Source organism: Trachemys scripta, chromosome 10 (genome assembly GCF_013100865.1).
Source record: "Trachemys scripta elegans isolate TJP31775 chromosome 10, CAS_Tse_1.0, whole genome shotgun sequence".
NCBI lineage: Eukaryota > Metazoa > Chordata > Testudines > Emydidae > Trachemys > Trachemys scripta.
The window spans coordinates 38,237,694-38,251,694 of NC_048307.1; the positions used below are offsets into that span (position 1 = coordinate 38,237,694).

General features: G+C 46.6%; 1 protein-coding gene across 3 annotated transcripts in view; it reads left to right on the forward strand.

Moving 5' to 3' along the window:
- The first annotated feature begins 9,510 nt into the window (after window positions 1-9,510).
- The window catches only part of CRAMP1 (cramped chromatin regulator homolog 1), a 125,160-nt gene continuing 120,669 nt past the window's right edge, over window positions 9,511-14,001 (forward strand). Inside the window, exons 1-2 of one of the 3 annotated variants that reach the window (XM_034784554.1) lie at window positions 9,511-9,965; window positions 12,506-12,855. In XM_034784554.1, the coding sequence (XP_034640445.1) occupies window positions 12,507-12,855 (349 nt within the window). In that variant the 5' untranslated portion in view covers window positions 9,511-9,965; window position 12,506. Of the gene's footprint in view, window positions 9,966-11,716; window positions 12,039-12,505; window positions 12,856-14,001 lie in introns of those variants that run through there. The other 2 variants (XM_034784552.1, XM_034784553.1) reach the window with 2 other exon arrangements.

Genomic DNA, 14,001 nt, shown 5'->3' on the forward strand with positions numbered 1-14,001 from the left:
GAGAACAGTTTCCAGGTCCAGAGGAGGTCCTGGTAGAAGACCGACAGCTCGCAGAGGTCTCGCCGAAGACCTCTCGGATTGAGATAAAGGGGCTGCCGGTCGTATCGGAGCCCTCAGAAGCGGCGCAGGAAGGCGTGCGCCAGTACTCTCCACGCTGGACTACTTGCACCATAAAGGAGTCTCTGCAGGGCCTGGAGGTGGAAGACATGGACCTGAGTGCGTAGGCACTTCAGGCCCTGCCCTCCCTCCTCCAGGGGCAGGTGGTGGGGGGTGTAGCGAGGCAGTTTCCCTGCTCCTGAGAGAAGGTTAGGTGGATTGGGGAAGCAGCCACAGCTGGGGCTACATCCCAATCAGGCCACAGCTGGCCCTATAAAAGGGCTGTGAGCCAGGGGCTAGGTCAGTCTCTTTCTAGGTGTGGAGGGAGAAGGACCTGGCTGCCTGGGAGAAAAGGGTACCTGAACTGGAGCAGTGCTGGGGAATAGGGCAAGGGAGCTGGGGAGCTCCAGCCTGGCAAACCCCCAGGCTGCAGGCCTTGTGCAAGGCCTAAAGAAAGGTACTGCAGTTAGGCAGAGGCAGCTGTCCAAACCCCCCTTGCCAATGATGAGTGGCCTTTTACAGACTGCAGTTGCCCCAGTGAATGGGGGCTAGATGATGACTGGCAGTAGCCACTAAGGTAAGGTGCAGATAGAGGGTTGGGGGTTCCCCTGGGAGGGGAGAGCCAGACGCTGGGTTACTGCTGGGGTAGAACCCCAGGGAAAGATGGGCACTGGGGTCTGGGAGGGACACGGGGGCCAGCGGTAGGCAAGACACTGCCCAGGAGGAGGTGCTCCATATGCTGGACAGCTAATTCCCAAGACGACCAGCAGGAGGTGCCGCATCGGTGAGTCCTTCACCTGGCTACAGGGTGTCCTAAACTGGATGCAGTACTCCAGATGTGGCCTCACCAGTGCCAAATAGAGGGGAATAATCACTTCCCTTGATTTGCTGGCAATGCGTCTACTAATGCAGCCCAATATGCAGTTGAATGAAGCTCAATATGCCATTAATCACCCTGCCTCTGTTTGTAAACAAAATACTGACTCTCTGCCCCAGGGGCACAAACTGGGAGCAGCTCCTCTCTTCTGCGAGCTCTGATTCCATACTAATGCTGTGCAGTTAAGCGCTCCCCCTGGGAACACACCTCCTGTACGAAACTGGGGGTGGGGGGGCGCGAACAGGAGCTTTCCAACCCCTCCAAATGGTGCCCCTGAGTACCAGAAATCCTCTTGGGCTAGTTTTTTTTTTTTTAAAGCACTAATCCTGCAACAAGCTCCATGTGAGCCTAGATTCCCTACACTCTTCACTGAAGTCAGGGTGTGCCAAAGCAGATCCAGTTGTGGGATCCAGCCCTAAATCTTTAATATTGTTTTGACCATGAAGTTTTGGAATTTTGAGCAAAAACGACCTATGTAGTACTGTAACCCTCTTTACCTGTTTTTTTTTTTTTTTTTTTTTAATTAAGACATACCATTTTGGAGGTAAGACTTAAAGAACTTTTAAAAAACAAAGAAGAAGTCAAAGCATACAAAATATTATGCAGTAGTAACAATCTGAGAATTGCCCAGAATGGTGTAGAATAGTGTGATGAGTCTCAAGCCTTAACAGAATTCTTGTTCCTTCTTGGGCAAAAACTTCAGGTTTTATTTATTTTTTTTCCTTCTGTTTCTTAGCCATGGAAGCCACTTAGATTAAATAGAGGTTTCCTAAAAGTACAGAAAGGAAACAACTAATATCCCTATTTTAATGTATAGCATCTTTTCAATTTGCACATGGAAGAGAATGTGGTAACATGGTAATGCAAAAGCTTCATAAAAAAATTAATTCAAGCATGTGATTTACTACAAGCCACTTCTATTCATCTGGAAATGATCCCCTTTGAGACAGGTTATAGGTTTGATTTTAAATCTATTGTTGAACATCCACAAGGGGAATCCTTAGTGGCAGCTGACACCTTATTGATCACCTAGTTTCCTCACAGGCTTAGGATAATATAGAAGCACATATACATACCAGTTTGATATGCTCATCAAACACCAACTTATTAAAACAGCCCCTATTGCTGATATGCAACTACATAATTCCTGTATTTGAAATTTTAAGACATGGTTGGTCAATTTACCTATTGAGGTCTGATGTCCAGTTTGTGATTTCTATGCAATAAAAAGTGCATCTTCCTAAGTTGAAGGGTCTGATTACATAATACAATTATAGGGTATTCCCACAGTCCTTGAAGGACAATACAGTGCAGAGAGTACATGCATTCTGAGATATTACTTGCTTAAGACTAAGGTACACAGTAGAGAAGAAACAAGAGGCATCTGGTGCTGAACCCAGTTAAATTGATACATAACCATAGTAGCAAGAGTATTTACATCATAACCTCAGTGGAGGAAGAATTCTATTGAAAAGGAGTCTACACTTCTGGGATTTGGTGATTAGAAATTAATCAGCTATACAAAAAACTCTCCTCAATAGGGTGATCATATTTCCCTATACTCAATATGGGACAAGTTGACTGAACCCCTGTGTAACAGGGTTGGGACTCACCACCTGGCGCCGCCTACTGGTTGTTTCTGGGAATTAGCTCTGTCCAGTGGAGCACCCCCTCCTGGTGGTGTCCCGTCCGTCGTCTCCCCCTCAGTAGCAGGGTAGGGTGGCCCAACGGCCAGAGGCATAGGGGGACCTGGGTCCTCCCTCTCCACCAGGTCCCGACCCAGGGCTCTCCTAATGGCGGGGTTCCCCTTGCCGTTGGCTCGGTGGGGATCTGGCTGCAGTACGCCAATCGTCAGTGTTGCTCTAACGCAGCTGGTCCCTAAAGTTCCCTTGGGTCACTTCCTACCCTCAATGTCCCAGACTCCTCCGGTCCGTTCCCCTCTGGCGGGTCCTCCATCTGGGATCCAGGGTGTGGGCCGGCTACGCTGGCTCCTGGAGCCTGAAGCGTGGGCTGTCCCTCCTCAGGAGCTGGCAGTGTGCATCCTTCTCCTCCAGTGGTCAGCCCCAACTGAGCAGCTTTGCAGGCTTTTATACCTAGCCTCCAGTTGAAGCATGCCCAGCAGGGCTTCCGGGGTGGGGCTTCCTCTGCCAGGAAGGAAGGGTTAACCCCTGCTGCGCCAGTGCAGGGCCGGTCTGCCCCGTCACACCCTGTTAAAAAGAAATACTGTGTAGTTGAATTATTTTTATTTACCTTTTTTAAGGCTTTAGTGTTAACACTGGGAGAGGTGACACACACATCCCTACCCCCCCACACACACATGGGGAGAGGTGATACATACACACAATCCCGTACATCTCTCTCACGTGGGGGGTGGGGGGGGTGAGGGCGAAGTGGCAAAGCAGGGAGAGGACAGCAAGAGGTGGAGCACATAAAGGGCCAATGGATAGGCAGGAGAGGCGACATGTAACCAGCCGCTGCCTGGCACCTGCTTGCAGGCTTGCAGCGCACAGCCAATGCCGTCTGGAAATTGGAGAGGGGGCCGAGAGCCGGCACGTAGCAGGGGCTGCGCTGACAGACCGGCAGGGGGTGTAGCTGGCCCGTGCACTGCATCTTTGCCCCGCCACCAGCTTTGCACACCCACCCCCATCGACAGCCACTGGACCCCCCCCCCCCCACTCACCACTGGTGGGCAGGCAGTTGGCAAGCAGGGATCCAACCAGCAGCAGGAACCGCCAGTACTGATGTGGGCGGGGGGGGGGCGGACACAGAAAATATGGGACAATTTGCCCTTTTTAAAGAAAAAGTAGGGACACCTGTAGTAGGGCTTAAATACGGGACTGTCCCATTAAAAACGGGACGTCTGGTCACCCTACTCCTCAAGAACAGAAGATGACCAGATCCAGATGAGTGGTAAAGCCAGTAACTTGTCCAGCTCTAAAATGTGTTGTTAAAAATTTAAACTTCAAGGGGATGAGCTGTTCAGGGGCAGACAGAAAAGATATAGAAATATGCTCTTTTAAGAAGTGTGTTTCAGCCAGTAGCTTTACAATGAAGCACGGAAAGGGAGAGTGTCATGTATTCCTTGTATATAGTAGGTTGCAGGGCTTCTACTAGCAAGTCAGGCTTCTGTACTAGATTTGGACTGGATATAGATCATGGAGAGAAATACAAAAGATGTGTTCTCTTTAAGATAGTTTAATGCACTGCCAGATACGGCTGTTACCAGTTCAGGTAAGGAATGCTATGCATGGCGCCATCTAATGGTGGATTATTATAATATAGTTTTAGCATTCCATCACATGTCCTTTCCGTTTTACACTCCTACCATTTACAACATTTACACGATTACACTATCTTTAAAGTTCAGTATGTATCAGTCTGTTAAGTGTCTCTGAATCATACTGATTTTCTAATTACATGACCCAAACATCTATTAGCTCGGTCGTCTGGCTGTCTATTAGTTGCAATGACTGGCTGAGGTCAGTATGGAATCTTTGAGTCTTCTTGTTCGCATTCACCACCTGCAGAGTTTGCTCTGTTGGTTGTTCCTTTGAGGAACAAACTCAAGATGTCAGCAATTTCTATTGAACTCTCCATTGTCAGCCTCAATCACATATGATCTAGGGTGATTTCTTTTCTTTATGACAGCTGGAGTTCTCCCTCCTTTTTCTCCATCCAGTTTAACACAAACACCATCACCAGGTTCTAGATCTGGCAGTTCTCTGAGTGACATCTCTCAAGGTCACTTTTTGTAGATGATGTAGTAGTCCCTTTTCTGACACTACTGTATGAGTCCACAGCATCAACGTACACCTTTATGTCATCTTCAAGCTCATGGGTAGTTGAGTGCAATGCTTGGCTCTCTGACCGCATATCTGCTACTACCAGATTTTTCCCATGAACATATTTAGGTTAAAATTGCATTAACCTTATCACAAGACATTGGCATCTCAGCAGTGCTTGCTCCAGGTCTTCTCTGTTGAGTGTTACAAGTGGTTTATGATCTATTATCAGTGAAAAATAATCCAATCCACATAGATATAAGTAAAAGTTCTCACGTGCCCCTGTGCTGTACTCCTTTTCAATCTGTGCATGTAGTTTTTCTGCTTCTGTGAAGGTGCGAGGGAAAAATACACTGGATTTCCACACAGATCCATGTTGTTGCAACAATACACCAGCTAGGCCATCGCTGTTTGCATCCACACAGACCATTGTTGTTTTTTTCACATCATAGTACTTGAGAACTGGTGCTGTTGAAATAATTTATTTTACCCCTTTGAAGGCAATTTCTTGATGTGGCCACCATAGCCAAGATGTTTTGGTACATTCATTGGTGAATTCATTCTCAAATTGCTTTTACTTTCTCAGGGCTAGGACTGATTCCATCTTTGTTAATTGTCTGTCCCAAAAACTTGATCTGATATATGTGGAAAATGGACTTTTCCTTATTTAGCTTCAGTCCAGACTGACTGATTAAGCTGAGAACTTCATTGAGGGTTTTGTCAAGTTCTTACATCAATGATCCATATATCAAAATATACCCCCAAAAACTGCAACCCCATCTGTGTTTATTAACAGTTCTGCCATCTTTCTTTGAAAAATTTCAGATGCACTGGTAATCCCAAAAATAATCTTTGAAAGCAAAATCTCCCAGAGGGTGTGATAAATGTAGGCTGATTAGCGTTCTCTTAAACTAAAGGAATTTGCCAGACTCCACTAAAGAATCCATCTTGGAAAATACAGTGGCATCTTTCACTTTGGGGAAGAAGTCATCCAGTGTTGAGAAGATATATTTTTCTGACAACTGCTATGTTATGTCTTTTAAGATCCACACAGATTTGTATTTTTCCATGTTTTTGTAATCAGTACCACTGGGCTCACCATGCTGTTGGCTCAGAGATTTTCTCAATTATGCCAAACCATTCCAATCTCTTTAACTCAGTTTCCACTTCATGAAGCCATTGGATAGGAATCCTGTGACGTGTATGTACACTATATGGTTCAGGATTATCTCTTAAGATCATTTGTATTGTATCTCCTTTCAAAAGTCCAATATCACCAAATACTCAGTCAAGTTCTTATACCTTGCTCACTAGGCCCATTATGGCTGCCACACTGTGGCTGAGAAGATTGTTGGTCTTTGATTCTTTGATCACATGCACGCTGAATGCGAAGCTTTCATCTTTGAAAGTTGTTTCTGTGGTGAACTGGCGCGTGCTGTTCAGAATACCTTCAGGGCTACTACACAGGACTGTATCAGTGATTTCAACTCTGGGAGGGGTTGAAAGTGGTTATATGTCCCTTGTGATACATCTGTCATGTCTGCTCCTAGTAAATGTTAGTCAATAGTTTTTCCATAAATGTTTAGTTTCACTCTCCATTCAGGCTCTGTGTCATCACATGATCAATCCCAAAACAACAGCTCTTAACTGTCAGTTCTCTGACTGTCTTAATGCAGCAAAGAGCTGCAAAATGTCCATATTGTGTGCAAAGCTACATCTTGTAGCTTTGGCTGGCAGGGCCGGCTCCAGGCACCAGCCTACCAAGCATGTGCTTGGGGCGGCACCTGGAGGGGGCAGCGCTCACCTGGGGAGAGCGGAGCCGCAGCGGGCTCGGTGCCCTCCCCCGGTGCTCCAGCCCGCCGGGGAGAGCGGGGCCGCAGCCGGGCTCGCCGCCCTCCCCGCGGTGCTCCGGCCAGCCGGGGAGAGCGGGGCCGCCCTCCTCCCGGAGCTCCGGCCAATCAGGGAGAGCGGGGCCCTGGCCGGGCTCTCCACCCTCCTCCCGGCGCTCTGGCCGGTCGGGGAGAGCGGGGCCCCGGCCGGGCTCACCACCCTCCCTGCAGCGCTCCAGCCGGCTGGGGAGAGCAGGACTGTGGCCGGGCTTGGCACCCACCCCTGATGCGCTCCCCGCCGGGGGGCGGGGGGAGGCTTTTTTGCCTGGGGCGGCAAAAAAGCCAGAGCCGGCCCTGTTGGCTGGACATATTTTTCTCTGGCTATGAATTTTTTCACATCTTGTACATTTACTCTGAAAGATTTGTAGTTTGCCTTGGACTTTTCCCTCATTGCCTCAGGGGTTTTATAAATATTTTTAGCAGTCATGCTGTGTCTCTCTACAGTACCTTAGCTATTTTCTAGTTTTGCAAGTTGCGCCTGCCTTTTGTTTTGCAGCTGCATTTGCTCAGTCTGCTTTGTGATCTAGACAGCTGTTTGTAGAGTTACATCTGTCTTTAAATGTAGCTAAGTGAGAGCTTTTATTGGTAAGCCCAATGACCTATCTCTGATATTTTCATGTTTTACAGTCCCAAAATTGCAGTTTTCCACAAAGGCATGCACAGCTCTTATAAGGGATTCAACAGATTGCCCTGGTTCTTGAATTCTCTGCTGACAACACACCCTTTCATTAACCACATTTCTCTGGGGTACAAAGTATGCATCAAACATAGCCGGAACTCTTTAATGGTCATCTTTGTGACTATCATCAGCAAATCACAGAATTTTAAGATATACTCTGCCTGATTCCCCACAGCATAATTTAAAGACAATATCTGGATGGCTCCAATTTCCTGGTGGAATTTACTAGCAATGTGGAATCTTGGCAAAGCTCTGCTTCTACTCTCTCCATTTTGAAGGTCTGTCAAAGCTGAAGTTTTCTGGGGCATCGAGGAGTGGCAGGTTGATGGGATTGATCCTGCAGCATTTGTTGCTTTTTTCTTCTTTGCTGTTTTCTTTCCATTTCTGTTCTCCTCTGGCACTAGTTAGGTTACCTTTACTTCTGACACATCACATACCCCTTGTGCATGGTAGGTTGCAGAGTACCTAGCAGGCTTCTGTACCAGATTTGGAGTGGCTACAGAGCTCCCCTCGTGCAGCAACACAAGAGCTGCAGTTTCTTTGACTGTGGCCACCTCAGAGTCAGTACCTTAAGCACAGTATAGCCAAGTGGCCAAACACCCTAACACAGTGGTTCTCAACCAGGGGTACACAGAGGTCTTCCAGGGGGTACCTCAATTCATCTAGATATTTGCCTAGTTTTACAACAGGCTACATAAAAAGCACTAGTGAAGTCATTACAAACTAAAATTTCATACAGACCATTACTTGTTTACACTGCTCTATAGACTATACACTGAAATGTAAGTACAATATTTATATTTCAATTTATTTATTTTATAAGTATATGGTAAAAATGAGAAAGTAAGCAAATTTTCAGTAATAATGTACTGTGACACTTTAACAGATTTATGGCTGATTTTTTAAGCAAGTACTTTTTAAGTGAGGTGAAACTTAGGAGCATGCAAGACAAATCCGCCTCCTGAAAAGGGTACAGTGTCTGGAAAGATTAAGAGAAACTGCAATAACACAGGTTTCAGTGGTAGCCGTGTTAGTCTGTATCAGCAACCCCCCCCCCCCCCGAAAACAAACAAACAAAAAACAATGAGTCATTGTGGCAAATTAGAGACTAACAAATTTATTTGGGCATAAGCTTTTGTGGGCTAGAACTCACTTCATCAGATGTATGAAGTAAAAGATACAGGAGGAGGTATAAATACATAAAAGAATGTGTAAAAAGCAACAGAGGGTCCTGTGGCACCTTTAAGACTAACAGAAGTATTGGGAGCATAAGCTTTCGTGGGTAAGAGCCTCACTTCTTCAGATGCAAGTGAATAGCTTATGCTCCCAATACTTCTGTTAGTCTTAAAGGTGCCACAGGACCCTCTGTTGCTTTTTACAGATTCAGACTAACACGGCTACCCCTCTGATACTTAAAAGAATGTGGGGTACTTTACCAAGTGTTAAGTCAGTCTAACTAGATAAATCAATTAACAGCAAGATACCAAAGGAGGAGAAATAAATTTTGAAGTGGTAAGAGACTGGCCCATTATAGACAGTTGCCAAGACGGTGTGAGTAACAGTAGGGAGAAATTAGTATTGGGGAAATTAAGTTTAGGTTTTGTAATGACCCAACCACTCCCAGTCTTTATTCAGGCCTAATCTGATGGTATCTAGTTTGCAAATTACTTCTAGTTCTGCAGCCACACCACCCAATGAAGTGGAGATAATATTTAATACAGCTCCCTCTGTCGGCTGCTATGTTTCTTGCTCAGTTCTGGAAGACAGCCGACCTTCCCAGATGTGTTACCATTGTCACGTGACAAGCTCTCTGCCCCCGCCCCGGATCTAAGACACTGTCTTCAGAGTGCTGGCAGCAGCCCAGTCAGACTGCATGCTGGGAAACGCCAATCTCACAGGCCACACCGCTTCCCAGACGCTTCTGAAGGGAATTCCATACTCAGACCCCGCCCTCGAGTATCGCCATTGGCCCTCACTCGGCCAATCAAAAGCCTCTTGATTTGGGCCCGCTCCACCCCAGCATAGGCTGGCCAGATCCCGCCTCTCCCCTTGCGTTGGGCTTGCGTCACCGTCCGCGCGCCGCTCTCTGGTTGGCCAGCTGTGTGGCTGCGGCCCCGCCTCTCGCCTTTCGCCCGTTCGCCGTCGGCCAATGGGGTGGTTTGTTTGGGGTCTGGAGGGGGGTATCGACGCGCGCTCAGCTGGGCCCGCGTCTGCCCGCTGCGCTCCCCCGCGCTACCGCCGGCCTCAGGGTGACGAGGAAGCGGAACCGCGTCCAGCTGCCAGGGCCTCTGTACGCGGCCCGCTGCAGGGTCGAGCTCCAGGGCTGAGGGGTGGGGGCTGCTGCTGCTCAGGTCGGGGGGCCTGAGGGCCTGGGGAGAACGGCCTGCTGTGCCGGCCGGGGGCAGAGGCCGTGGTTGGGGGAGCCTGGGGAGCAGGCTTCGCCTCTCCGGCCGAGCACGGGCTGCTGCAGAAACAACTGGGATGTGGGGGGACAGCTAGAACCGAAGGATATTGGCGTGCTGAGGCAGCTGCACGAACTGGCGGATTTGGGGTGCAACTGGGGGGACCTGGGACTGCCGGAGCCAGAAGATCAACCGGAAAACCTGGGGCTCAAAGGCTGCAGCGGGGTATTGATGCATCAGGTAACGCTTCATTAGGAGATGGGGCCTCTAGGATCTGGGGCTGGGGGGACGTCTGCATCAAGAAAAAGAGGAGCAATTTCAGGAAGCCAAACTTGGCATCTATATTTTGTGTGTGGAATGGCATTTTGCCCCGTGGGACCTGAAGACGCTGCCGCTGTCTTCCCTCTCGTGTGTTTTTGGGTCTAAAGAAGGACAGACGAACCACAGATCAACTCCTTATTAAAACACATTTTTCTAGTCTTAATACATTTTTGGGGAGAAGAGAAGTGCCTATAGAGGAGAGTGTGGGTTTTACCAGAGGAAGCGGTAGCAGAGCATGAAGATGTGGAAAAGCAAAGGCTATAAAGGTGTCAAGATCTTTTCGTTTTAGAGGAAAGGGAAAAACAGGTGTAATGTGGAGAAGGGAGTTACGCGACAACAGCTGGGTGGGTGAGTTGGGAGGAGAGTTGCAACTGTGATAAGCATGAGAGGTTTTAGCCAGAAGAGTTTATAGAAGAAACTGTTGGAAAGTAGGGTTATGAGACTTGCTTTTTCTGATACTTCAGTAGCCATTACATCGCCTTTCATTATGCAGATTTTGTGCTGATGAAGAGGGTACATTTTCTTCCCTGTTGCCCTGGTTGTTGGAGGATGTATTCGTTTACTTTATGACCATGGAAAAAAACGGTGGGCTTATAACCACCCTCTTTCAACCAAAGGAATTGGACCCCCCCCCTTAAATATCCTACACCACTAGTCTTATTAGTAGGTAAAGTTTGTTTTGAACAAACTGTAAATTGCCTTGTGTGTAGTTGGGATGATTTGTCAGATGGATCGCTTACCACGTTTTAATGTGTATTAAGGGTTGTGTACGCGGTTGACAGAACATTTCCCAAAATAATTCTACACTTGTAAATATAACGGCTTAATTTAAAGCATAGAGAGAAAAACATGTACTTTTAACGTCAGCCCTTTTTAACAAAATCACTGTACTATACAATAGTTGTGCAGCCAACAGACTCCTTTTAAAAATGCATTATGTTCGTGTCTGCTTTTTCTGTATTCACTTCAGTGTGTAGTAAATGTTTTAGTTTTGTTGTTACTTGGAATTTTACTAATTTGTTGGCAGTTGGTTTTTCTTAATTGAATTTGGACTATGGATTCTGGTTTTGTGATAAGGCGATTGCATTGCTGTTGCTAGATCGTTCTATTTTATTTTAGTATGGCGTCTTTCTTGAAAGGTGTAGTTTTGTTGTTTTTAGATATAGTGTCTGTAATATTTTTCCCTTCTGTAAAAATTAAATCTGCTAAAAGTCTCAGTGTCTAAAACCTTTCGTGTGTAGTGTGATATTTTCCATTGAATTTAAAATAATAATTGAGGAGATTTATGAACCAGAGCAAAGCGAGTGGTCAGGCTATCGGCTACAGTGGGTCCAAATGTCAATTTTGGAATTAAAGATGATGTATAATGCATTTCAGTGGCCGCAGAGTCCAGTTAAGTGGACTTCTAACAAATAATGTGCTTAAACTTTTTACTTGGCAGAGTGATTGCAGAATCTCTTTGAGCTGAATGGTTTTCTTTAGGGTTGAAAAAACGACAGCAAATGTTTGGATCTGAGCGTTTTGTGGCTTTTTTTTAATTGGGGTGGGGGCTTACAATAAGTATAAAAATGCTGGAAGTTGATGACGTAGCAAGTAAAATTCATGGCTTTGGAAAGCCAAATCCTCTCCCGGTGTGCCGTTTTAAAATGCAAACGTTGACAGGCGATCAGCCCCCAAAGCGATGCTCCTTTGCAAAGCCACCAGAGCTTTTGGGCTCATTGTGTACTCGACGGTCTGCCACCTTCCTGGGGGAAAAGTTCCAGCTTAGGGTAAAGCAGAAAGGTGCCTAGTAATTTGAAGGGGGGTGGTTGGAAATCTTCATAGCCTTGGCCAGTCCCAGCCCCAGAGAGAGAGAGAGAGAGAGACAGAGAGAAGGAGAAGCTGCTGCTGCATCTAGGAATATGAATTTCCCCCCCTCAGCAGGTCGGATCACCTCGGCTCCATGGTGAGGAGAAAGAAGAGCCCCCCTGGGCCAGAGGAACAGCACAATGGGTAGGATGGGGTGGGGGCGAATCACTTTTAGGAGCCCCTGTCCATGCTCTGCGCTCCCCCTGTTCCGCTGGGGGGATTTTTTTGGTGGCTGTTTTTCTCTCTGTGTGTGTGTGTGTGTGCCTGTCGAGCGCTTCCAAACGCCTGAGTTTGGCTTGGCAATTTCCCTGCCAAAGGCGCTCCTAATCCCTTCAGGAAGGTGCCAGGGGTCCGCCGGGGGCGCCTGGCTCCCTTTTGGGGTGGTTTGGGGGGTTTCCTATGGGGCTTTTCCCCTTCCACCCTTCGGCACAGGTTGTTGGGTCGGGACAGCAAACGAAAGGGGATTTAGTAACAAACAACGGCGGCCATGTTGAGAGGAATTTCTGCAGCTAAACTTCTCCCCTCTCAGCCCAGGGATTTTCCTCCCTCTCTAGTGGGGGTCTGTGGCTTGACTTTGTGCCCCCCTTTTTTCTTTCTTTCCTCCCCAACAGGATGACAGTGAAGCTGGGAGACAGCAGCGGGGAGGAAGGGGTGAAAAAGCTAGGCAAGCGAGCAGGAGGAGATGAGGAGTCCCTGGAAGAAGGGGCAGGAAGAGGAGGAGAGGCAGCTCCAGGCAGGAGCAGCACAAAGAAAGAAGAGAAGATTATTAACAACAACACTAATAACCCCTCATCCAGCCCCAATTTACCCCAAGTCCCATCTTCTCTCCAGCCTTCCCACAGCCAGGACCAGCATCATTTTCTCAGGTCCAGTGTCAGACCTCAGAGCAAGAGGTTAAGGAAGGATTCTCAGGCATCCTGCTCAGTTGGCAATAGCAGCAGCACTACTGCAAAAGGAAAAGGTACTGTATTCTGTCACCCCTAAAACACACTCAAGGGGCAGGGGTGGAGGTGGAGGTCAAGTGCATTTTCAGATGCTGACAGTTCTGTCCTTCAGATGCTATCTTTTGTCTTGTTTTTGTTTTGTTGTAGTATAGGAATTTCTCTGTTACCCCCAAGGTTTCAGCTTGAATGTTGCCCACTCTCATGTTTAAGTTGCAAAAATGGGCACTCTGGATGTATGCATGGATATTTTCCCCCTCTCCATTTAATATCAATGAGGATATTTAGCACCTGCATTTACCCTATAAATTCCTTTATTTTGGCTAGTAAATTAGACTGTGGCAAAATGGGTTAGGTTAGGTGATTACACACAGAATTACTAGCATTGGGCTACAACAGAATATTTATTGAGTGTGCAGGATAATATCTGAAAGAGAGGTTGCTGTCTGTCCCCCACACGATAATTTGTGAGACTATTGCAACAAAGAACTCTGGCTTTGGAAACATGTCTGAAATGTACATTCTGTAAACATGTCTAACCATGTTGCCTTAGGTTCTGTGCAGCATCCTCTGCTAGTGTGTTACTAATTCAGAAATGTCCAGGGCACTTATATGTTAACCCTTTCAATTAGTTATTTCACTTTAGTTCCATGGATGACTTCTTCAGAGCTGTTGCTTCTTTAGATAGAGGGAACAGGGGAAAGGATATTTGAGAGACTTGGTACTATTATGTGCAAACTGTGCTTTCTGGTTGATACCTGGCTCCATAATTGAGTGATACTTGGATATAATTTTAGTTACTTTGGGCACCAATACTTAAGTGTATTTTCATTATTTTGAGGATAAGTAATGCTTTGTTGTTCTTAACCTTTTTATCTGAGTAAGCAATTCTTACCTCCACCTGTCCTTAAAAATAACTCAGTACTTCATAAATATGTTTCAGCGGTCACTTTACCTCTTCTTTCCCAAGTACTGAATCTTCACATAGTATACAGAAGGTAAAAATGCTGAGAACCAATGTTAGCTTTGCGTTAAAAATAAATAAAATATAACTTTGCAGGGCAGCATGTCCCATTAGGTGTATTTAAACAAAACTTTAAGTATGTTGTGTGGCAAATATTTTTGTAAAGTTTACAAAAGTACTTTTTGATAGGTTAGTAAATTCT